The sequence below is a fragment of the Stegostoma tigrinum genome, chromosome 16 (genome assembly GCF_030684315.1).
Source record: "Stegostoma tigrinum isolate sSteTig4 chromosome 16, sSteTig4.hap1, whole genome shotgun sequence".
NCBI lineage: Eukaryota > Metazoa > Chordata > Chondrichthyes > Orectolobiformes > Stegostomatidae > Stegostoma > Stegostoma tigrinum.
In genome coordinates, this window is record NC_081369.1 from 38536794 (window position 1) to 38563209 (window position 26416).

General features: G+C 40.4%; 1 protein-coding gene across 2 annotated transcripts in view; it reads right to left on the bottom strand.

The window, feature by feature from the left end:
* tcf25 (transcription factor 25 (basic helix-loop-helix)) overlaps positions 1-26416 on the bottom strand; it is a 44785-nt gene that overhangs the window by 8520 nt on the left and 9849 nt on the right. For both annotated transcript variants that reach the window (XM_059651717.1, XM_059651718.1), the window contains exons 2-16: positions 25086-25274; positions 24086-24160; positions 23750-23868; positions 22163-22228; positions 20993-21075; positions 20507-20637; positions 19376-19475; positions 18458-18551; positions 17211-17303; positions 13552-13657; positions 12560-12719; positions 8860-8947; positions 7497-7655; positions 1070-1160; positions 157-236 (exon numbers count right to left, since the gene is read on the bottom strand). In XM_059651717.1, the coding sequence (XP_059507700.1) occupies positions 157-236; positions 1070-1160; positions 7497-7655; positions 8860-8947; positions 12560-12719; positions 13552-13657; positions 17211-17303; positions 18458-18551; positions 19376-19475; positions 20507-20637; positions 20993-21075; positions 22163-22228; positions 23750-23868; positions 24086-24160; positions 25086-25274 (1634 nt within the window). The remainder of the gene's footprint in view (positions 1-156; positions 237-1069; positions 1161-7496; positions 7656-8859; positions 8948-12559; positions 12720-13551; positions 13658-17210; positions 17304-18457; positions 18552-19375; positions 19476-20506; positions 20638-20992; positions 21076-22162; positions 22229-23749; positions 23869-24085; positions 24161-25085; positions 25275-26416) is intronic.

Sequence of the window (26416 nt, forward strand, 5' to 3'; positions counted from 1 at the left end):
ATCATTCAAAAATTATTAGTTGTGCAAAGATGTGAAAACAGGTATAGAAAATGGACAAAGCAATTTAATAAAGCAGTGTTACTCATCTTAATATTCATTTCACTGGCATATAAATTAATACAGTCTAGCTTTAATTAATTGAAATGCTAATACCACCTTTCAGGTCTCGTGTATGTGACAATGCCATCTAGTGGAGGGAGTGGATCAAAACCCATCACAGGCTGTGCAGTTACTTCCTGCAAAATATAAACAAACGCTAATACGTACATTTATCAATTGCGACAGCAGTTGTTCTTTGTAAAAAAACTGTCCACTAAAATATAATTGGCTGATTTAGGAATCAGCAATATGACCTTGCTTGTATTGCCCACACAGGAGAAAGTTGAGATGTATTGATTTTGTAACAATCTCAATCACAACAAACCGATTGCTAGGCACTAATAGGTAAAATTTTAACATAATCAATGCTCTATAAAACTATTCATTATCTGCTTATTCACCATTTGGAAAGCTGAGAGAAATCTCTGTTTCTCCCATGTACAGATTAGGCGATAATTTTAGTTTGACGTTTTGGCACTCCTTGCTCTACAAGCATCAAATAATTTTGCCATGCTGTTAGTTTTCTATAAACAGACAGCAAAACAATGCAATAAAACAACTGATGATAATCAGCTACATGTTCTGGTTTGAGTTAAGAAACAGGAGATTCTGCAACATGACCAGTATTTATCTGCTCTAACTCATTGCATTTGAAAACCTCAGAATTCTTTTCCTATTCAGTCATGTCCTTTTTTCACAATCTGCACCTTTTTTGATCATCTGACCAATCATCTATCTTCAATATTTGTCAGAATCATGACATACTGATGTATTTTTTCTACTGTCCCACTCTTTCACCAATTTTCTTTAATTTTAAATAAAGACAATCATGCTCTTTGAACTTATTACAGCTCAAAGAAAACAAACGCATGTGGCAACTGCCTCAAAGTCTAAAGAGTTGACAATACAATTTAGTAAATTAAAGTCCATTGGTTTCCGGAACAAGTAGAGTATTTGTGTAGACACTCACGGGTGGAAGAGTTGCAACAGCTTCCTTTATCTCAGACAGTACAATATGACGATAGATGTTCCTGGGAACATTCTGGTATCTAATCCTTCTCCTGGAATGGGAAAACATGTTAACAATCTCAGACACACAAATACTTTTTTCATAATCACATACGACACTAATAGGCAATAGTACAATGAAAGGGTAAATAGGCTCACACTCCAATCCTTGCTAAATGGATAGTTTATTTTTAAAGAGATGATACAGGCGTGATATGAAATTCTATCATTCTATGTTGCAGCCATCTTGCATCCTGTAGTTAAGGAGGCTCCCCGAATTTGACAGGAGGGGAAGGAAAACAAATCATACACAATGTTTTGAATCTAGACTCAGAAGTGATTTTCTTCAAAAACATGCTAAATATTATTCGTACCTATTAAAAGCAAGATTAAAGAAACTCAGATAAAACCAGGAGAGGCGATGGCCGAGTGGTATTATCACTGGACTGTTAATCCAGATACCCAGGTAATATTCCAGGGACCTTGGGTTCAAATCCTGCCATGGCAGAATTTGAATTCAACCAATTAATTAAGAGTCTAATGATGACCATGAATCCATTGTTGACCGTTGGTAAAATCCCATCTGGCTCACAAGTGTCCCTTAGGGAAGGAAACTACCATCCTTACCTATTCTGGCCTACAATGTGACTCACAGCAATGTGGTTGACTTTTAGCAGCCCTCTGGGCAAATTAGGGATGGGCAATAAATGCTGGCCTAGCCAGCAATACCCTCATCCCATGAATGAATAAAGGAGCAATGATCTTATTTTCCAAAGTTTATTAAAAAATGCAGACCTCTGAGCTATTTAAAAATAGAAATGTGTTGTGAAAACACTGGGCCCCTAATTAGGAGAAGTGCTTCTGGAAGTAGGATTATGAAAAAGGGCAAGGTTGAGTCTCCTCACTCACTAATTTTGGTTGTTCACTATTTCTAATAGGTAGTAAATCGAATACACTTTCTAAAACTGAGCAGGGTTTCAGGCTTACAAAAACAAGGGATTCTGCAGGCATAATGTAGACATGTCTGCACAAAGTAAAAGGGCAGTACTGCCAGAAGCATACACGTTAAGATAAGGCAGAAAACTAGAGCAAACTACAGTCACAAAAAAAAAGTAATACTTTAGAAACTTTCTAAAAAGGATAAGGCAGATCAGACGTACATGGCAATTTGTGTGTAAATGTAAGGGTGTGGGCTGGGTGTGTAATGAGCACTTTGTTCTCTGCCTTCACAAAGGAGGGTGTTGATTCAGATACTCTAGTAGGAGGTGTATGAAACATTTGATAAGCATAACAGGAAAATCACTGGAGAGAGTGACCAACTTGAAGGTAGGTAAATAACCAGAGTCAGCTGTATTGCATCCTAAGCTGTTAAATAAAGCCAAGGAGGAATCAGGAGATTCTCAGAGAATCACTTTGCAATTCTCAATAGAAACAAGTGGGGTACCAGAAGGTCAGAGGTTTCCAAACACTACCATTATTCCAAAAGGGTATGTGGTATAAAGCAAATTAACAGAGGCCAGTCAGTCTGACCTCAGTGGTGGACAAATGAATGAAATCAATACTGAGATAGCATGAACTCTACTTAGAACAGCACATATTAATTAGAGAATAGACTTTTTTTAAAAGAGAAGGTCATGTCTAATGAACTTCACTGAGATTTTTGAGGTAATAATAGGAGGACTAATAAAGACAGTGCAGTAGACATTGTCTATGGAGCTTTTAGTGAGGCATTTGATAAGGTTCCACATGGCAAGCCAAAAAGAAAAGTTAAAGCCCGTGGGATACAGGGGAATGCAGTGAGTGGATTCCAAAATTGATTGAGACCAAAATCAATAAGAAATGGCTGTTAAGATGATCTTACAAATGGAAAGCAGTTTCCAGTGTTCCACAGGATGGCGTTGGCTCCCTTACTGTTTGTGTTATATAATAATTCTGACTTAAATGCAGAAGGCATAATTGAGAAATTTGCAGACAACACAAACAATAGCCATGCACTTGAAAGTAAAGAGAATGGCTGTCAATGCAGAATATCAATGGTTTGGTTCAGTGTGTGGAAAAGAAGCAAGTGGAATTCAAACCAAAGAAGTGTGGCATTATGCATTTAGTGAGGGCAAATAAAAGTGTGGAGTACTATAAACAAGAATGTATTGAGAGGAGAAGGAAATCAGAGACCTTGAAATGCATGTCCACCGGTCACTGGAAGGTGGCAGGACGGATACACAGGTGACAAGGAAACCATGTGGGATGTTTTCCTTCACTGGGTGAGGTAGTGAATTCAAAAGCTGGGATCCAATGCTGGAAATTGTCTACACAGTTCTGGTCACCTTATTACAGGAAGGCCATAATTCTCTAGACAGTATACAGGAAAGGTACAAGAATGTTGCCAGGGCTTGCAAATTGTAGCTATGAGGAAACATTGCATGAACTGTGGTTATTTTCCATAGAACAAGAAAGGCCCAGGGTGGCATAATCATGGTGTATACAGTATTGAGAGACTTACATAGAGTGGACAGGGAATACCTGTTTGCTCTAGTGGAGGGGTCAATTACAGGGACACGGATTTGAGATGATCGTTAGAAAGATTACAGGAGGCCCTTTTCACTCAGAGGATGGCTGATGTCTGAAACACCCACACCGAACTGACTTACTAAGGAGATAATGGGAAATGCAGATGCTGGAGAATTCCAAGATAATAAAACGTGAGGCTGGATGAACACAGCAGGCCAAGCAGCATCTCAGGAGCACAAAAGCTGACGTTTCGGGCCTAGACCCTTCATCAGAGAGGGGGATGGGGTGAGGGCTCTGGAATAAATAGGGAGAGAGGGGGAGGCGGACCGAAGATGGAGAGTAAAGAAGATAGGTGGAGAGAGTATACGTGGGGAGGGAGGGAGGGGATGGGTCAGTCCAGGGAAGACGGACAGGTCAAGTAGGTGGGATGAGGTTAGTAGGTAGATGGGGGTGCGGCTTGGGGTGGGAGAAAGGGATGGGTGAGAGGAAGAACAGGTTAGGGAGGCAGAGACGGGCTGGGCTGGTTTTGGGATGCAGTGGGTGGGGGGGGGGGGGGGGGAGAGAGCTGGGCTGGTTGTGTGGTGCAGTGGGGGGAGGGGACGAACTGGGCTGGTTTAGGGATGCAGTTGGGGAAGGGACGATTTTGAAACTGGTGAAGTCCACATTGATACCATTAGGCTGCAGGGTTCCCAAGCGGAATAGGAGTTGCTGTTCCTGCAACCTTCGGGTGGCATCATTGTGGCACTGCAGGAGGCCCATGATGGGCATGTCATCTAAAGAATGGGAGGGGGAGTGGAAATGGTTTGCGACTGGGAGGTGCAGTTGTTTGTTGCGAACTGAGCGGAGGTGTTCTGCAAAGCGGTCTCCAAGCCTCCGCTTGGTTTCCCCAATGTAGAGGTAGCCACGCCGGGTACAGTGGATGCAGTATACCACATTGGCAGATGTGCAGGTGAACCTCTGCTTAATGTGGAATGTCATCTTGGGGCCTGGGATAGGGGTGAGGGAGGAGGTGTGGGGGCAAGTGTAGCATTTCCTGCGGTTGCAGGGGAAAGTGCCAGGTGTGGTGGGGTTGGAGGGCGGTGTGGAGCGAACACGGGAGTCACGGAGAGAGTGGTCTCTCCGGAAAGCAGACAGGGGTGAGGATGGAAAAATGTCTTGGGTGGTGGGGTCGGATTGTAAATGGCGGAAGTGTCGGAGGATGATGCGTTGTATCCGGAGGTTGGTAGGGTGGTGTGTGAGAACGACGGGGATCCTCTTTGGGCGGTTTCGGGACTCCTTCCCAAAATCCACAAACCTGCCAGCCCTGGTCGACCCATCGTCTCAGCTTGCTCCTGCCCCACCGAACTCATCTCCACCTATCTGGACTCCATTTTCTCCCCTTTGGTCCAGGAACTCCCCGCCTACATCCGTGACACCACCCACGCCCTCCACCTCCTCCAGGACTTCCAATTCCCTGGCCCCCAACATCTCATCTTCACCATGGACGTCCAGTCCCTATACACCTGCATTCCGCATGCAGATGGCCTCAAGGCCCTCCGCTTCTTCCTGTCCCGCAGGCCCGACCTGTCCCCCTCCACCGACACCCTCATCCGCCTAGCTGAACTCGTCCTCACCCTCAACAACTTCTCTTTTGACTCCTCCCACTTCCTACAGACTAAGGGGGTGGCCATGGGCCCCAGCTATGCCTGCCTCTTTGTAGGTTACGTGGAACAGTCCCTCTTCCGCACCTACACAGGCCTCAAACCCCACCTCTTCCTCCGGTACATTGATGACTGTATCGGCGCCACCTCTTGCTCCCCAGAGGAGCTCAAACAGTTCATCCACTTCACCAACACCTTCCACCCCAACCTTCTGTTCACCTGAGCCATCTCCAGCACATCCCTCACCTTCCTGGACCTCTCAGTCTCCATCTCAGGCAACCAGCTTGTAACTGATGTCCATTTCAAGCCCACCGACTCCCACAGCTACCTAGAATACACCTCCTCCCACCCACCTTCCTGCAAAAATTCCATGCCCTATTCCAATTCCTCCGCTCCGCCGCGTCTGCTCCCACGATAAGACATTCCACTCCCGCACATCCCAGATGTCCAAGTTCTTCAAGGACCGCAACTTTCCCCCCACAGTGATCGAGAACGCCCTTGACCGCGTCTCCCGTATTTCCCGCAACACATCCCTCACACCCGCCCCAGCCACAACCGCCCAAAGAGGATCCCCGTCGTTCTCACAGACAACCCTACCAACCTCCGGATACAAAGCATCATCCTCCGACACTTCCGCCATTTACAATCCGACCCCACCACCCAAGACAGTTTTCCATCCTCACCCCTGTCTGCTTTCCGGAGAGACCACTCTCTCCATGACTCCCTTGTTCGCTCCACACTGCCCTCCAACCCCACCACACCCGGCACCTTCCCCTGCAACCGCAGGAAATGCTACACTTGCCCCCACACCTCCTCCCTCACCCCTATCCCAGGCCCCAAGATGACATTCCACATTAAGCAGAGGTTCACCTGCACATCTGCCAATGCGGTATACTGTATCCATTGTACCCAGTGTGGCTTCCTCTACATTGGGGAAACCAAGCGGAGGTTTGGGGACCGCTTTGCAGAACACCGCTCGGTTCGCAATAAACAACTGCATCTCCCAGTCACGAACCATTTCCACTCCCCCGCCCATTCTTTAGATGACACGTCCATCATGGGCCTCCTGCAGTGCCACAATGATGCCACCCGAAGGTTGCAGGAACAGCAACTCCTATTCCGCTTGGGAACCCTGCAGCCCAATGGTATCAATGTGGACTTCACCAGCTTCAAAATCTCCCCCTCCCCCACCGCATCCCAAAACCAGCCCAGTTCATCCCCTCTCCCCCATTGTATCACACAACCAACCCAGCTCTTCCCCTCCCCCCACTGCATCCCAAAACCAGCCCAGCCCGTCTCTGCCCCCCTAACCTGTTCTTCCTCTCACCCATCCCAAGCCGCACCTCCATTTCCTACCTACTAACCTCATCCCACCTCCTTGTCCTGTCCGTCTTCCCTGGACTGACCTATCCCCTCCCCATCTATACTCTCCTCTCCACCTATCTTCTTTACTCTCCATCTTCGGTCTGCCTCCCCCTCTCTCCCTACTTATTTCAGAACCCTCACCCCATCTCCCTCTCTGATGAAGGGTCTAGGTCTGAAACGTCAGCTTTTGTGGTCCTAAGATGCTGCTTGGCCTGCTATGTTCATCCAGCTCCACACTTTATTATGATGGTTCACTAATGTGACTCCAGATTACCTTAACTACCTTTTGAAATGGCCCAGAGTCAACCAGTTCAACTGACAATTAGGGATGGGCAACAAATGCTGGCTTTCCTAGCAATGCCCAGAGAAAAGTTTAAAAAAGTGAATAATGCAAGGTTGGGGGGGAACCTTGTCATAAGAATGATAAGACAACTAAGCCATTCACATGCCATCCAAAATAAGTTGGAAACATAAAAGATAAATACAATCAGAAACAATTCAAGTATTCCCAGTGAGGTGTATGATTTCTCATGTTTTTACAAAGGGAAATTGACAGCCAGATAGATGAATAAGTTAAATGTGATTAAACATCTACATAAGAGAGAAGGCAAGATGAGGTGAATACCCTGAAGTAAATTGTTAATCAGAGGCAAGCACTCGCTGATGCACCACAGATAAAGTTTACAACCCGATATTAGATTCAGACTTGGAGAAACTGTACTGGATAAATGTTCATCGGACCTGTCAATGCTGGTGAGGGCAACAATTTTGTTTACCTCTTATTTAACCACAATCTTCCAGTTACTAAAAATATATCACCAATTTTTTTTCAGAATGGCAATATAACTTAAAATTCTGGCTTCATGAAATACCTACTTGTTTTCAGACTCCTGTACAAGTGGGTCATTTGCATCTACTCGTATTAGAACTTCCTTCACATTCTCTTCCAACCAAGACATGACTCTTGGTTCCTTCCAGAGCATCCAGTTCCTTCCAATAAATAGCGTCACCAACTGCTTTAGTGCATTTGGCTGTCTGCAGCAGGGATGGGAAGTGGAGGGACAGGAGACAAGGCGGCCATCAACAACACTGAATCATAGCAGTTGCAGCACTGAACAGCGACATTCAACCAGGTGTCTGAACTGGCTTTTTGCAACAGCAACTTCCTATTGTTGTCTCACTCCTCTTCCCTTCTGAAACTTACCCAAATCTCTCAGAGCTACAACTGAATCCACCCCCACCACGATATTAAATCAAAATTAGAAGCCACATGGAAAAGGTTTTCATGTCATTGTTGTTTTTTAGACATTCATCTCAAGTTGATGCGCTCTGGTTCACAACCCGTCCACCAATGGGAACAATTTGTCTTCATCTACTACATTCATATCTGTATTGGCTCTGAACAATTCTAGCAAAATCTCCTGTCTACCTTACTCACCAAGAACAAATCCATCTTCTGTAATCTAAGTCTTTCATCCTAGGAATTATTCTTGTAAATCTTTTCTACAGCCTCTCTAACGTGTTCACTTCCTTCCAGGAATGTGTTGCTGGAATTGGAAACAATACTTTAGTCAGGGCCAACCGGTGCTTTGTAAAGGTTTTCATAACTTCCTTGCTTTTGGACACAAGTCTCTTTAAAAGTCCAGAATATGTTGAATGCCTTTTAAACTATTGTCTTTACTGCCTTACCACATTTAATATTTGGTTTCTCTGTTACTGCACATCCATAGAATTGTACACTTCCCTTTATATTACCTCTTCAACTTGAATTAGTCACTCAGCATTATTTTCATCCACCAAATATCTGCTCATTCCACCAGTTTGTTGTTTTGAACCTATGACTATCCTCCTCCCTGTTCTCAATACTTCCATATAGTGTGTAATTTGTATGCCTTGCTCCAAAGGCTCATCAAAAGAAATTCTAATTAGACCATTACTTCCACTACACAGAATTTATCAACCGGGACTATCCTCATTCAAAGGGCTGTGAATCTTTGGAGTTTTCAGCTCAATACTTGTGGAGTCACCAATGAAGACACTTAAGCTGGAATAGACAGGCTTCGAGTATCTTAGAATCAAGAGGTAAGGAAAGTGGGCAGGAAAGTGAAGGTGAGGTCCAAAAAGCAGCCAAGATTAAAACTGAATGGCAGAGCAGGCTCGAAAGGCCATATGGTCTACTCCTGTCCCAAATGGAAAATTAACATTTCGTGACTCAAGCAGTTTCTTTCATGATTCCTACCTTATCTGAACATCAAATCCAAAATACTTGTGCGACAACACAGCCTGGTCTGCTTGCACACTGCAAAGATCCAGTAACGGCATCAGTACTGGAAAGAAATACAACGATCTGAATGACTTTAACAAGGTACTATTTTCCATAGTTAAGAGGTGAAATCTGGATATGCTTCTCCCGCGAACAGTAGTTTTTCAAAGTAATTAAATATACAGCTTTTTCCTCCACTGTGATGGCAATATATTACTAACGTAATACCAAGACAACAGATAGAATATTAGAAATTATGTGGAAAACAGTCATGCCTGTAATGACTAGCAGGAGCAGCCATGCCAACGATGGGTAAAACATTATTCTTCAAATTTTATTAGGTGGTGTTAGGAATATAATGGCTTTATAAAGTTAACTTTAAACTATAGAATTTGAGTACTAAAGGATAAAAAGCTAGCATTTCTGTCCAGATATGACACACAATTTACAGTCTCAGGGAGATGGATTCTGAGAGCATAAGCCAATCTCGTTTATTCACTATGTGGAATGCAGGCGGGACCTCAAGCTTGGATTGAAGAAACCATGAATGAGGGGGCTGGAAGACTGCCTTACTTTGGCCCATGGGAAGAATTTCCAAAGTAAATTTAGCTGCAAAAGTTAGTGCAATGATTGGAAGTTATTCAGCCCATTGAGTCAGCTCTGCCATTCAATGAGATCATAGCTGATCCGATAATCCTCAAGTACACTTTCCTGCCTTTTCCCCATTACCCTTGATTCCTTTACTGATTATAAATCAATCTTGAATGTATTAATGATCCAGCCTCTCCAGACTTCTGTGGTAAAGTACTCCACAGATTCACCACATTCTTTGAGAAGAAAATCAATTTTTTTTTCAAACTGAACAACTCCTTTTTATGAGATTATGCCCTGTGGTCTGAAACAAAGAAAAAAACCTTTCCAATTTACCATCAAATCACCTAAGATCTATGGTTCAAAAAGGCTTCCTCTCTTCTAAATGAAGAAAGGCCCAACCTATTCAAGCTCTCCTCACAATACAGTCCTTCCATACTTCAGATCAATCTGGTCATCCTTCTCTGGACCGTCTCCAATCCCAGAAATGCTCTCCTTCAAAAAAGGGATTAAAACTGTTCACAGTATTCCAGCTGTGGTCTAACTAGTGCCTTGTACAATTTTAACAAACCCTCCCTATTTTTATACTCCATTTCCTTTGAAATTAAGGCCAACATTTTCTTTTGCCTTTCCGAATACCTGAACTTGTAGTTTTTGTGCTTAATGCGAGAGGAGTCCTAAATACCCCACTGTTGTAGCTTTGTACAGTCTTCCTCCAAAGTAATACGCAGTGCTTTATTCCTTTCAAAGTGCACAACCTCACAATTCCCCCATTTACAGCTTATATATAAAGGTTTTGCTTACTTTTCTATATCCTTCTACATGCTCTTCCACCCTCACCACTTTCCTTCCCATCTCTTTTTGTAAGATCTGTAAACGTGGGATAGCATATTCGCTTTCCTTGTCCAAGTCAGCAATATATAGTATAAATAAGGAAGAAGGTAAACCATGAAGGGGAACCTTCAGTCATTTCAAAAAAAAAGGAGATAGTGGAATAGTAGTGATTTCACTGGTTTAGTAATCCAAATGTCAGGTTAATATCCTGCAAATGTAGGTTCTGATCCCATCTTATCAGATGAAGAAATCGGAATTAAAAATCTGCAATTCTGTAATTAAAAGCTGGCCTAATGACAACCATTGCTGATTGTTGCAAGAACCTTTCTACTTCTAATATCCTTTAGGGGAATAAAAGTCTACCACCCTTACCAGGCCTGTGCGTCACTCCAGGCCCATAACAATGGGATTGACCCTTTGAAATGGTCCAATGATTGCAGGGCAATGAACGCTGACTTTACCAGTGATGCCTACATTCCACATATGATTTTTAACAAAATTAAATGGACGATCTAATTTAAAGCATAGTTTGTCTCATGAAGTATTTAGACCATGTTGCTTTTAGTGAGTTTACTGCAGTAAAAATCTTAAAATTTGAAACTTTGTAATCCTTCCAATCACTGACTGACAACTGAACTATAACTTCTGTTTCTACACAGATCTTTGTCTTTAAATAAAATTTCCATTTTGCGAGATCTTCAAATTTTTGAATGAAACTGTGGTTCAAGTTTTCATACAGAAAGCTGTTTGCATTTCTCCATTTGTTACACTGAATACCTCCAATCATTTTCCAAATCTTTGAGAGGTTTTGACCCAACTTCGCATACCAAGCCTAAGACAATTCACATTGATCAAATGATTAAGAGTCCGTGCTTATGCCCAGTTTCCTCCATTTAAAATCCATCTAATTTGTAGATACAAATATTACTAACCAGCCAGTCATCACATGCTAAATTAGTACTCAATGTTAAATGAAGCCACCAATTTGGAATAACCTAGCTATAATAAACATTATGCACTGATGTATATATATTTTGGAATCGCACCAACACAACTTGTAGGAGCAATGGGATACAAATTTGAAGTTGTCACATAGCATCATTAAAATGTTGAAAACTGACTGTCGCTTGAAAATGTTCAGTTTTAACCAACGACTCCTCTAGCTGAAGGGAGATACAAAGCCTCCTAAACCTTACAACACGGCTGAGCAACCATCATTTCAAATCAAAATACAGAAGTGGTGAACCAGTAATTTAATGCCTCGCAGTTTTAACATGCAATCGTACAATTTCAATCTTGATTTCTTTGAGAGATGCTGAACATAGACATTTCTACTACAAGCAGTGAGAAAATCTTGAACTTTAATTACCTCATATTCATAAAATAGTTAAGAACATTAGAAAATTCTCAGCAGGTCTCCAGGTACTTTCTCACCCAGTTTAAAAAAAAAATTGATATTCCCTCCACAATTCTCATCAAATAAAGCACACATATATACTATTACACACTATTATACTTCCTATTACAACTACTTTATGTCCAGGTTTTCGGGGCATGGTTCAAAGTTTAGGGATTGCCCTTTTCAGTCAAAGATGAGGAATTTCTTTTCTAAAAAGGGGTGTCACTTCAGATGGTAGAGTTAGATATTGTGAAACAAGGAAATTGGTGGGATTGGGGTGGGGGGGGGGAAAAATGGAAACATGAAATTCAAAACAAACTGATTAGTATGAATGGAGCAGGCTTGAGGCACTGAGTGGCCTACTCCTGCTCATTATTCACATGTTCGGATGAACTATCCCAGTTGCTAAAGATGAGAAAGAATATAGTATTCTTTAAAAAAGCTTGAAATATCAAAATATAACAAGACATTGCATACTGCCATGCATTACACGTTGCGTGCATCAAGGATTATAAAAAATACCTCAGTTTAAGCCATATCCTCTCACTGACATTATGCAAATACATATTTGTATACACAAAACTCTTTGTGCTCACCATCTAAAGGACCAATTTTGAAGTTGGCACAAGTTGTATTTATAGTTTGTCATGTTTTCTTATTGCTTCTTGTATAATGACCACACAAGATAATTATTTAAGTTTTCAATAGCCTAACTTTCCATCAGTTTGTTAATTGCAAATCTATAATAAAGTGATGTCAGATAGATTAAGATGGAAAATATTCTAAAGACAAGAACTCTATTCAAAACCCAATGAAACTTCCAGCTAACAAGGGCAACACTTGACAACTTACCACTAGGAAACACAATGAGAGCATTTTGTAACAGACGCTTAGCTCGCTCTTGCTTTTTACAGCGCTCAGTATCTGACAGACCTTCTCGTTGACTTAGATGATAATAAGCCAATGGGACAGAGAATGCAAAATTAGGGAGCTGAGACAGATTCAAATGGAACTGAAAGACAGCAGAAAACAAACAAATGTTACTGATAAACCTAGGGCCAAGCATAATACAAACATCCAGTAGCATTACAGAGCTTTAACTCAATGTTGGTATAACTTGCTTTGAAGGATATTTCTGCTTTTGAAAAATTAATTTGGGGGAATCAATAATAAAACTTGGTACATATGCTACACATTAAATGAAAAATCACTTCAGTTTTCATATTTCTACTACATTAAAACCAGGATAAAAATTGAATTTTACATCCCCTTTAGTCACCTGCACTCAACGCTGATCCACTTCATTTTAAGGAAAATTATATGCATAAGTTCTCTAAATGCCTCTGCTTAACATACACTGACCAGAGATCCACAACATCAAGGGGAGATGCAGGCTTTCAGTTTCCATTTGTCCAATATTAATACTGCAGTACAATATACATGTCAAAGTTAAATTAGCCACTAAGTGTGATTTTATCAGTTTGTATTAGTTTCAAGTTGCATTTAGGATGCTACTTATAGTCAGTGTAAAACAGAATTTCAAGCACCGGCCTTAGCAGGTGTAGTGCCCTGTTTCCCCAAGAAAATCAAGCATCTCTTTCCCCAGCTAGGAATGGGATGAAGGCTCAAAAAGTTTGTCAATATTCCTGTTCATGATTCCAACAAGCAAGCGCAATTGAAAAGTGCATGTATTTTGTTAGTGAGTGAGGAAAGAATTTAACATGACTATCATGCCCTAATAATAAGAAACAGTGCCTCAGCATATCAACTGTAACTTGTGGGAAATTAAATAAATATTAGATAGCAAAACCAAAACAAGCAAATAAACAATGACTTGCTCTCACCTCCCATTCCTCATAAAGTCGTATTAAGAAAGCATATTCTCGTGCTCGCAATGCCAAAAAATCAATAATCAACAAAGCACATAGTGGATCTCTTTCAGGGTCCAGGCTATGGAGGGAGATATCAGGAATTAGGCTATGCCAGAATTGCAGCAATATTTAACTTCATTTCCTACATACTATTTTCAATCAGTGCACAACATTTCCTATTTTCCAAAGCTACATTAGTACACTTTAATGTCACGCCATTCTCTCAAAAAGTAAACTCATCTTCCAACTTTAGTGTTAATTGAATATATTTAGACCACCATAGAATTTAGCAATTTAAGGCGTTCTTTGCGATCAAACTAAATTTGAACTTCACTTTTGGACACCTAACATAGGCTGAAGGAAAGGATTCTTTCAAACAGTATTAATTGTCCTCACTTTCTGATGTTTGCAGAGTTCATTTGATCAGTTTCTAGTAAGATGTCAAGCAATAAAAGTGGAATACTCTGGGGTTTTGTTTTTTTTTTATTATTTCATAGGATATGGGTAGTATTGACAAAGCCTGTATCAGAGCTGCCCATCCTTAATTGTCCTTCAAGTGATGGCTTAGTAGGCCATTTCAGACAACAATTAAAAGTCAACCACAATGCTGTGGGTCTGGAGTCACAAGTAGGCCAGACCATATAAGAAAGGCACATTCCCTTCCCTAATGAGCATTAAAGAATTGCAAGGGTTTTTAAAAACAATCTATAACAACTGTCATGGCTGCCTTGACAGCGACTAGCTTTCAATTCCAGATGTATTAACTAAATGTCAATTCCACCAAACGTCCTGGTGGGATTTGAACCAGATCCCAGAAGATCTACCCTAGGCTTCTGGGTTACTAGTCCAGTTCAGTTACTCTGTTTGGAATTGGACAGATCAAAAACCTAAGATTTCATTGTCATAAAGGAGGTTTGTCAATGAGTAAACTTTCACAGGTCTGCTTTTGGATTCGAAAGTAGGTTTGCACCTCCCTTTCAACTGCAGGAGACTCAGTATTTGCTCAGGGAATGTAGTAAAAACCACTGAGAGCTAAGGGAAAGTGATGGGTCGAAACACCTCAGCCCATCAAATTATTCATTTGCTCTAAACACCAAAAGTAAAATCTGACACAATCTTGTTTAATTTAGGATTACAATTGGCAGTTTTATCATGGCAGTTGCTAGAATTCTGAAATTTAGGAGATTATGTTTTGGGGTTATCTTTTGGAATGCATTGGAAGCCATTGTAACAATCAGGTTACAGGTTTTCCTGCATAAGCATTGAACATCAGACTGTTTGGATTCTGTTGGGTTCTGGAAGAGCGGGAGCAGATAGACACCAAGATGACCTTTATGGCTCATTGCAGAGGAATACATTTGGAAACTCCTGCTCAGACTGAAAGGACCAAATTCATGGAAAGTTAATGTAAAGTTGGGAGAATTGCCTCTGTTTGATGAAAGGCTCCAGGAACAGAAAACCCCATTGTCAAAAATCATTCCAAGTCATCACGCTGAGAAAAGGGAAGGAACAGGAATAAACCTTCAGAAAACAGGAATCACTTGCACAAAGGACAATAACAAGTATACCTCTGTGGTGCTCTGTTTTGGATTGGGTCAATAAGAAGGGAGATCAAAATACAAATTGCCAACAGATATAATATTTAAGTGTTTAAGTCAGCTGTTACTGTCAATATCTTAAAAAGGGAAAGCATGATATTCTTTCAATATTAACTGGATGCTAAAATTTGTTTTTGTTTTAAAACAAATAGGTCTCTCTGTGGAATATAACAGAATTAACATATGAAATAATGAGATGCTTAGGACCTGTGGAATTTGTTTCATGTTGCTATTTAACATTTTACATTCAGTTAAAACAGATATGGTCAGAAATGCTCAGAGAGAGCAAGAACTGCAGATGCTGGAGTCAGAGACAACACAGTATGGAACTGGAGGAACACAGCAGACCAGGCAGCATCAGTGGAGCAGCAAAGTTCAGAAATGAAGGGTCCCAACATGAAACATCAACTTTCCTGCTCCTTGGTCAGAAGTACTGCTGTTGTTTTAAACTTCACTGCGCTTAAAAATTTCAACTTCTTCCCTAGGATTAGTTTCTTATATCCATTGAGTTTTTTAAAAAATTTGCAGCAATGAAAAGTGGAGACACAGACATGTACATATTTTCTGCAAAAGTAAACTAGGGCAGACTTAAAATTCTACAGCTTTATGACACAGAGACAGATAGACAGCTGAACCAAATCAGCCATGCTACCTCCGTATTTGCAATACTGTAAAATTAAAACCTCCAATTAGCCACAAAACTGATTCCTACATTCCTAAGCAGGTGTTTTGATTGATCAGCCCCAAACTATGCCAATAATCAATTCTCGACACTGGTTTATAGGCTTAAACAAATGATCTAGCAATTTATTAACAATTTAATAACCCTAGAGCAAAATCAAACAATTAAGTAATCTATTTCAATTCTAATCTATTTCTAGCCCAGCTAGTCCCTGCCTCCCTAACCATTTCTCCCACCTCAAGTCCCACCCCCATCCCCTACCCACAAACCTCATCTCACCCCCCTGGACTTACCTATCCCCGCCACTGACTCCCCACCTACATTCACCTTCAATGGCTCTAACCCCACCTTTTTGACCTGTGTGTCTCCTCTCACCCTATCTTCTCCTTTATCCGTCTTCTATCCCCTCCCCCGTCTCCCTATTTATTTCAGAATCCTCCCGACCCGAAACGTCAAACTTTCCTGCTCGGCCAGCTGTGTTCATCCAGCTACACACCATGTTATCCAGCATCGGCAGTTCCTACTATCTCTGTGACAATTAAGTAATCTAACTAGTCTATGCTATTAACCCAAAAACCTGTGTTTCAGCCCCATTCTCACAAGAGACAGGCAAACAAATACACTTAAAGAATCAATGAAAGAAATTAACAAAAAACTGGCCACACAATGATTTTCATGTGTTGTTCCACAGGTTATGGTAAACACTACTTGGTTGATTTTCAGATGATGTCGATGAGGGTCACCTTCACATTTCACTTAGATAAAGGCAGTAATACTTATAACTTGATTTTATATTCTCTGAACTTCAAAAAGCTTTGCAAGAAAAGGCAGTCTAAAACCCAGTTAAAGCTCTGACCACTCCTTGACAGATGGACCATTTCCTCCACACAAGTTGCGAGTTACCATTCAACATGTGCTACCTGCTTCAGCATGTCTTTTCCACACTTTCTGGAACCAATTCCCAGGTACTGAACTTACTAGCAGACAACTTCCACTAGCTGTTTAAACAACGCTAGTCTCTGCTGATGAAAGGGTTGTTGCCAAACTTTCTGATCAGGAACTAACTTGCAATTAACTTCCAGGCCTGGCCTCATGAATAAACAAAAGCTTGTATGATCTGTTTCCTTCTAAATCAAGCTGTTGCCCCGTCCAAAAGTCATCTTTCGCTCTCAGTTTCCAATGTTCAGCTCCACATCAAAATTGGCAGCGTAAATTAATGAGGGCTTCAACAATAGATATTTTTATCTGTGCAGCAGTAAGTTAATTTTGGTGATTCTTTCCCCTAAAGATCTCCGCTCAACTAGGTAAGGAAGCTAAAGAGATAAATGTCACAGAGAAGTTCTGATCCTTACCTACGGATAAGCTTACAAAATTCCAGTGCCGTACGTGGACAGCCTCTTTTCTCTAGGAATATCATATGCTTGTACAGTGCAAGGAAGAATGACCTATGCAAGCATAAAGAGGAAAGAATATGTAAATCTGCATCATGAAGAAATTAGGTTAACAGTTAAAAATAAGCACTCTTTGTGGCAGAGATGAGGTAGTGGCCCATACAATAGCTAGACCGAATTAAATTATAAAGCTATACTTAAGTTTGCAAGAAAATGCACACAATAAATAAATGTCATCTTATTCATGTCAATAAAAATTGCAATTGGTGTACAAATTACTAAATGTTCTGTTAATGCAAACTAAATCCAAAAAGCTGCAGAAGCTACATTAAAAGAATTGCTTAAAGAAGATTCCAGTTCAAGTAGCCTTCTTTCTGCACCTACCAACTGCCAAGATCAAAAACTAAATTAGATGTTTCAGACAACTTTTTTTTTAAAAAGCTGTTAAAAATAACATACAATGACAACCTCTGCTCTGTTTCAGTTCATTGTATAACACTGAATGAACAAATGGGACTGCCGTCGATACATAAATCCTTCCAACATACGTGTGTTCTGGTCGCCAGCTGGATAAATGGAGAAGGGTAGTTGTATGAAGGGAAACTGCTTGTGCAATTACCCAGTAAATGCAAAAAATGATTTTTAACATCACGGTGATGAAAGGCCATTGTGCTAACTGGATGTAACTTTGTTATAGTTGAAGCAGCATGAATGAATGGAGCTGTAGGTTCTGAAATCAGCACTCAGCAGAGGAATGAGCAAATGATTGCAGTAACATGCAACAACCAATCAAGTCATGCTTGCAATTCAGTGAGGCAGTAATTCATGTCCTCTCAACTGGCTAAAACCAATACAACACCAATCAGTCTCAGCACAGAATGTTCTATATTTTAAAATTCATCTGTGCCATGACCAACTGCAAGTAAATGTATCCCTTTGTATTGCTGATAATATAGGTCTGAATAACAAGAGTATGATCAGGGTAAGGTAACATGAAAAGTCACCGATCAGATACATTAACTCTTTTTGTCTCCACAGATGTTTCCTGGCCAGCTGAGAACGGCCAGCATTTAATGTTTTTATTTTAGACCATTTGTATGGTTCACTACTGCAAAGAACCTACACTAAAAAAAAAATACAGCTTCTGACAATTCAAACAGAAGCTCTCTACAGAAAAATTCAAACATTTTAGCGAGTGCCATACAAACCTGTTCTCAGCTCGTCGATAATCTAACCGGCTATTTCCATTGGTCAGGCTAAACACTGGGTGAAATGCACTTTCAAAACAGTATAGTGCTTTTTCTAAATGGAGGAAAGTGAGGAAAAAAAATTACTAAAATATACAATGTTCTGGCAGTTTAACTACCCCAACTCTAAACAAGTTAGAAATTATCCCTCTAAGATTGTGAAATAATGTGACATCTAACATCACTAAAAATTGTAGCTATACACTTCTCCGACATCGATTCAGTTTGTGTAAATGTGGAAAATCAGATGAGATTTTATGCTTTGAAGATTACAATCAAGTAAACAGGGCAAGACTTCTTTGATTAATTAAAAGGACAACAACAAGAGGACATAAATTAAAGATGATTACCAAGAAAGGGGATTTGGAAGAAACGATTAATGGAGATGGTTAAGAAGACGACTGAAATGCAAAAAAAAATCTGACAAACAGTTGGAGCTGTTCATAAATTATTTTCGAAGTAAATTATATTGTTCCTTTAAAAATCAACTGTTAAACAGCAAGTTTACAAGAAAACCACTACGTTGGAATCAGCCAAGGTCTGCCTCTGTGTTGTAACACTTTACAACTCTCAGCCAAATTAAGTCCACCAAAAAAGTATATATAATTCAAATAAATAATTCATAAGTCCTTTATGAACACAGATAATTTGATTAGTCCTATTTGCTAACAAAATAGTAACTTCAGTCAGGTTAGAACAGGCAAATAATGATCGGCTGCAAAACTTGCTAGTATCAGTACCATTTATGGACAGTTTGCTACCTACAAACAGAACTTTTCCTTTGTAGAAACAAAGGGGAAAGCACTACCGACCGGCACGGAACTACTCTTAAGGAGATGCATCATCAGTTTTGTTCTGAAATTACAGCATGCCTCTCACCAATTAGATCACGTGCCATTTCCTGATCCTCTTGCATCCGACAGATGTCACTTAGTTGCAACAGAGAGTCGATATGATGTGGGTTCACACGTAGGAGGGTCTAGGGTCAGGGAAGACACAATTAATGATTCTAACAATTTCAGTTGGTTCATGTGCCAGACTGTGCAACTTCAACTTGAGTCATGCTTATTGAGGGAACCAGATCCTATCGATTTTTGCATTGAATTTATTTTGAAATAATATGTAATTAAGAGACATTGGTGAAAATGCATTTTCCTGATGGATTTATTTACTCTTGGTTCCAAAGATCAGGAAATAGGTGGCACGGCAGCTCAGTGGTCAGCACTGCTGCCTCACAGCACCAGGGACCTGGGTTCAATTCCCTGCCTCAGATGACTGTTTGTGTAGAGTTTGCACGTTCTCCCCGCATCTGAGAGCGTTTTCTTCGGGTGCTTCGGTTTCCTCCCAGAGTCCAAAGATATGCAAGTTAGGCTTTTGGGCATGTTAATTGCCTGCAGAGGTCAGGGATGTGTAGATTAGGTGGGTTATCGGGGGATGGATCCAGGTCGGATGCTCTGTATTTGGCCATTCAGCTCCTGACCTCATTACAGCCTTGGTGCAAATGTGGACAGAAGAGTCGAATTCCAGAGGTGAGGCCAGAATGACAGCCTGTGACATCAAGGCCGAATTTCAGTGTGGGTCAAAATCCTGGAATTCCCTCCCAAATAGCATTGTGGGTCAACCACATCAGGTGAACTGCAATGGTTCAAGGCGGCAGCACACCACCTTCTCAAAGGCAATTAGGGATGTCTCACGAGTGAATAAAAAATTAACACGTGGGTCTCAATGGTGAGCTGCTACCATATGCATGGCTCTTTGTTTACAGGTTCTAGTTCAGTTCTTGCTTGTTCAATGCAACTATTGTAATGGCAACATAAAAACCATATGAATTGAATATTTCAACTGGTACAGCATGATGCTTGTGAAGCAACCTAATTACATACAGCTTGCATACAACTGGCTGAGTAAGTTTAGTTTATGGAAAATTAATTGTTCAACTCAGCAGTAAATCAAACATTTGAACAGCCACCAACTTTAACTAAATTTAATTTGACACTGTTAATGACCTACCAGAATGTTATTTGGGTCCAGAGAATCTACAGCATCCAAGAATTTGAACTGAACCTGTTGATAATCACGATTGTGTTCAAAGGTGAAATACTGAGCTCCACCTTTGGTCTCCAGCAGCTGCATAGAAATTCCTAAAAGTGACAAAGCAAGGGTTAAGGTCTGGACTGATTGCAATTTTGGGTATGACGGCACTAAACAGTGTGCAGCATCATGAATAGATAGTTGGAAAAAAATGTCTTTGCGAGACAGAGAAGGGAAAGAATGACCAAACATTAGAACAGATTAGCTTCAAAAATTTGCATCACTTTACAGTAATTTCCTTGTAGTTGTCTTTATATTTTGGCGTCTAGGAGGACATAAGCTTTTCACCGTACTTCACTACACATGACAATAAATCAAACATAACCTAGTTGAATCTACCTTAAATTGTACAGCACTGTGCAGTGTGAAATAATACAGTACAGGTAGCTAGAAAGCAGAGTTTACCTGTTTTGGTGTATCTTGGCCAAGTATCTTTAGGTGTTGTGAGCCATGTACTCCTGTGCAATGAACGATGCCGCTGCTTTGACCTGATTTAAAGAGACATTTTGGTGAGACAAAAGTCAGTATTGAATATTTTAGTAACAGTTAGAATTGAACATTAATTTGAATAGAATTCAAAAACTAAATATTTTCCACAGTCAATCATTTAATTCCACACTAAATCAGATATTGCAAAACTACATTCCATAACTCTGGGCTCGAGGAAGGTTTGTAGTACAGTTCTCCAGGGATCAGGATTCGGACCCTTGCTTTTCCTGATATACAAATGATTTGGATCTTGGTGTGCAGGGCACAGTTTCCACATTTGTAAAGCACAATGAACTTGGAAGAACTGTAATTGTGAGCAGGATAGTGCAGAATTACAAAGAGGACATTGACAGGTTGGTGGTGTGGGCAGATGAGGTACAAAGCAGAGAAGTAAAGTAATGCACTTTGGTTGGAACACACAAAGGCAATAGAAAATAGGGGACAGAGGAACAGAGGAACCCAAGTGTATAAATGCACAGCTCATTGCAGGCAGCAAGACAGTTCGAGAGAGCAGTAAATTAAGAAAACAATGTTCACAGCTTTGTTACAGGCATGGAGGACAAGAGCAGAGGAAATGTTTATAGGAAAAATGCTAATGCATTGAAGACAGTGAAGAAGCAATTTATTAGAATTGTTCCAGCTACGAGAAACTTCAGCAGAGGATAGTTTGAAGTGGTTGGGGCTTTTCTCCCTGGACAGAAGACAGCTAAGGGGAGATCGGACTGAAGTTTTCAAAACTGAGTGGGCTGCACAGTCAACAGGTGAGTTTCTGCATGTAAACAAATAAGAATGAGACAGCATAGATTTAAAATGACGTGATGTGACAGAAAACTTTTTCACATTGTGAGATGTAAAGCTATAGAATGTCATTTCTGGAAATGTGATAGAGGCAGGTTCAATTGAGGCATTTAAGAGGGCTATGGAACAGCTCTTTAATCTAGAGTCTTCTGCCTTCTAAAGAGCCAGTGCAGGCAATGATGGGCGGAGTGGCCTTCATCTACACTGTGGCTCTGAACATGAGAATCCAAACAGGTTGAAAACAACAGACACCTTAGTTCACAGCACCCGCACAACAAACTAACTAACCTTTGATCTCCAAGAACTGCTCGAGCTCCAAAGTATCTCTTTAGTTCAGTCTCCGGATTCAGATTCCTACAGGAAATGAAAATTTATTTACATTAAGTAGGAAACAGAGAATAATGAACATTAAAACAAAGTATTTGAGTTTGTATTGTCACTATTCACTGAGGGAGTGCATGACAATCAAATCTCGCTATTCCCAGAGTCATCACAAATGTTAAAAAAGTTTTAAAATAAATGCACAAAGTTCCACAACTTACCCTATTTTTAGGCAAAAGGATGATAGCATAGAAATGGTTTCTGTTCTTAATAATAATTACTATTTATTACAAATACTTGGACTCTAGCTACAGGGAAACAGTCACAAATGGTCACCCTATAACATGACAGATTAAAACTCTAATCCCTTTGTAAACACCACCTGTAGTCCCCCACACAGGATTAAACAGGGTATGTTCACTGGTTCTAATTTACAAGCTGCTTTTGAGTTTACGAGAGACTCAAGGTGGTTGGTTCACTTAGAAAAAGTCTTAGACTTATCAGTTGTAAGTCAAAGTTTACAACAATTGATAGAAAGATAAAAAGCTTTTTAAGTTTAAAATGGATTTGACTGCAGAGAACAGAGGCAGCTCCTGTGTTGGTGCAGGCAAGTACAAATGTTTAAAAGGCATCTGGATAGGAATATGAATAGGAAAGGTTTAAGAGTGATATGGGCCAAATGCTGGCAAATCGGACTAGGTAAGATTGGGATGTCTGGTCAACGCAGATGAGGTGGTCCGAAGAATCCATTTCTGTGCTGTAGGACTCTGACAACTCTCTACCTTGTTCGGCCACAAGTTGTTCAATTACCCAAGAACCGATTACACAGCTGTTAGTAGGCAAAAGGCTTTTATCATCAATAATTGCTCACTAGTCCGTAGACCAATCACTACCAAGCTGCACCTGCGCAGAGAACCCCTGGGCTTCAATTCATCTGCAAACATTACAATTACTGCTTGTTCAGTTGTTTACACAATGCTTGCTCTAAGTTTCAGGTTACTTGCTTTTCAAAACATGCAGCAATCCATTGAAACACTTGTTCTGAAACTCTTCTTTCTCATTTTAGCCACAACGATAAAAATCAAAAATAAACAGACTTGCTCTTTATCGTTCAATGCATTTTACAATTTCAGGACTTCCAAAATACTTTTTACGATCATTTCATTACAAGATGCATTTAATACCAGAAACAGGAAAGGTAAATTTCCACAGTCAAAGGGATAATCAGAGATAACCTGTTTTAGCAATATTAGGTTAGATATTGACTCGGATACTAGGGAAAGTTCAAAGGGTTTCAAGTGAACATCACATAAAAGACAGAACCTTGACCAAGCTGCACACACTCAACTGCTATTGGGTTTAAGTACATTGAATGGAAATCGAACCTACAACTTCTTCATGCCGTCAAAAGAGTGCTACCACTTAGTCACAGCCTATACCCAACTAACTTTGCACAAAAATACCAACAATATACACAAATTTATGCTATCAAATCGCCAAAAGACTAAAGGCATTACAATCTTAGGTGATCAAAAATATGATTTTATTTCTTACCTATGTTCAACATACAGCAATGGTCTTGATTCCACACTGACTGTATGTGTTTGGTGATGAAAACCATTGGGTGTCTCAATCGCCTGTAGAATGCTGTCAATGTCGTCAGTCACAACTTCCTGTAAAAAGGAAAAACACAGATTTAAAGACAACTCCACTTTTAAGATTGAACAGAAAGGTGATCCATTCAGGGTGAACACTGAATTCAAACAGCTTTCGACTGAACAGCTTAATGTTTGCAGAGTGAGCAAACATTCTGCTCACTTTCATTTGGTAATACATAACTAGAAAAACCGAGTGTGGTAATGGAGCTGCCTAAACACTATTCAACATTACCTTGGCATCATCTGTAGTACTGTTGCGGTTTTTCTTTTTCTTTTTCTTCCGTTTGGGCTTGTTTTGTGAACTTGTCTGAAAATTAAAGCAAATGTTTCTTAAGAATCTTCAAAGAAAAATTCAATAACATTCCTCTTTAAATATATAAATAAAAACAGTAAAACTGAATTTGAAGCAATTATGTAACAGTAAAATCAATGGAAAGACAGGACACTGAACTTCCAGCATATCCACCATGGTTTTTGTGCAATAATGAAAAAAATGTTTTGCATGGAAAACCAGATCCTTGAGCTGCAGTGGAATTTAACATGTAAATTCAGGTCAATTGTTACTGCAAGAAAATACATTTTACTGGCACATTCTGACCATTTTCAAAAAGATAATTAGTTGAGCAATGTCTTTAAAAGATACATATTGGGTTAAATACAACTCTTCGTCTTTGGAGCACATCATTGCCCTTTTTTAGAATATACATGAGCCATACCATCCAAACTGTAGTTAAACTTGGCACAGTGGAATGAAAACAAAGTTTTTCTACTTTGGAGTGAATTCAATCACATTTAATACATTTTTCCATTAAAAGCTATATTTTGATTAGATTTTAAGATTCCCTACAGTGTGGAAACAGGCCCTTCGGCCTAACAAGTCCACACTGCACCTTGAAGCGTCCCACCCAGACCCATCCCCCTATAACCCACACACCCCTGAACACTACAGACAATTTAGCATGGCCAATCCACCTAGCCTGCACATCTTTGGACTGTGGGAGGAATCCGGAGCATTCAAAGGAAACCCATACAGGCACAGGGAGAATGTGCAAACTCCACACAGACAGTCGCCCAAGGCTGGAAATGAACCCGGGTCCCTGGTGCTGTGAGGCTACAGTTCTAACCATTGGGCCACTGTGCCACCCTACAAAAGCTCTACCACACAATTTCTCGAAGTCTAGGAGGTGAAATACAAGTGCTGTAAAATTTAATATTAGTTGCTAAAATTTTACCTGCAAAACGTCAGACTCATTTACTAATTCGTCATTTTCTTTTTCACGTTCTTCATTTTCTGTATTCTGCATTGTTTCAATTTGATCATTCCCCCCGGATGAAGAGTCGAGCCTAAGGTTTATATCATCTGACACTTCCGTAAGATGTTTGTCACTAGTTGCATCAGATTCATCATCAACTTCACTTATCTACAGAAATAGAAAACAAAAGAGTTATACTGCATGTCAACTGACCCTTCAGTCCAACTTGCCCACACCAACCATGTTCCCAAATCCAGCCCTACCTGCCTGCCTTTGGCCCATATCCCTCCAAATCTCTCATTCATTTACTCATCCAAATGTCTTCTAAACATTGTAGCTGTGCCTGCATCCACCATTTCCTCTGCAGTTCACCACACATACAAACCAGTGTTTAAAAAAAAGGGGTCGCCCCTCACGTCCTTTCTAAATTTTTCTCCTCTCACATTAAAAATATGGCCCTAATTTTGAACTCCTCCACATTAGGGAAAAGATGTTTGTATTCACCTTATCCATGTCCCTCAAAACCCTCCATTCTCAGCAACATACTAGTAAATCTTTTCTGAATCCTCTCCAGTTTAATAATACAAACCGAAAGAACGGCAGACGCTGGAAGTCAGAAACAAAAACAGAAAATGCTGGAAAAATTCAGCAGGTCTGGCAGCATCTGTGGAGAGAAATCAGAATTAATGTTTCAGGTTCAATAACAATTCCTCAGAACTAGTTCCAGTTCAACAGATGATGCCAGAACTGCTGAGCTTCTCTAGCAATTTTGCTTTTGTTTCCAATTTGGTAATTTCCTTCCTATAACAGGGTGATCAGAATTATATACAGCACTCCAGAAGAGGCCTCACAAATGTCCTGCACAATCTCAACATGATGTCCCAACCTCCAATAGTCAGTAGGTTGAGCAATGAAGGCAAACATAGAACATACAACATTACAGCACAGCACAGGCCCTTCGGCCCTCGATGTTGTGCCGACCTGTCATATCGATCTCAAGCCCATCTAACCTACACTATTCCATGTACGTCCATATGGTCATCCAATGACGACTTAAATGTACCTAAAGTTGGCGAATCTACCATTGCAGACAAAGTGTTCCATTCCCTTACTACTAAGTAAAGAAACTACCTCTGACATCTGTCCTATATCTTTCACCCCTCAATTTAAAGCTATGCCCCCTCGTGCTCGCCGTCACCATCCTAGGAAAAAGGCTCTCCCTATCCACCCTATCTAACCCTCTGATTCTTTGATATGTTTCAAAGAAGTCACCTCTCAACCTTCTTCTCTCTAATGAAAACAGCCTCAAG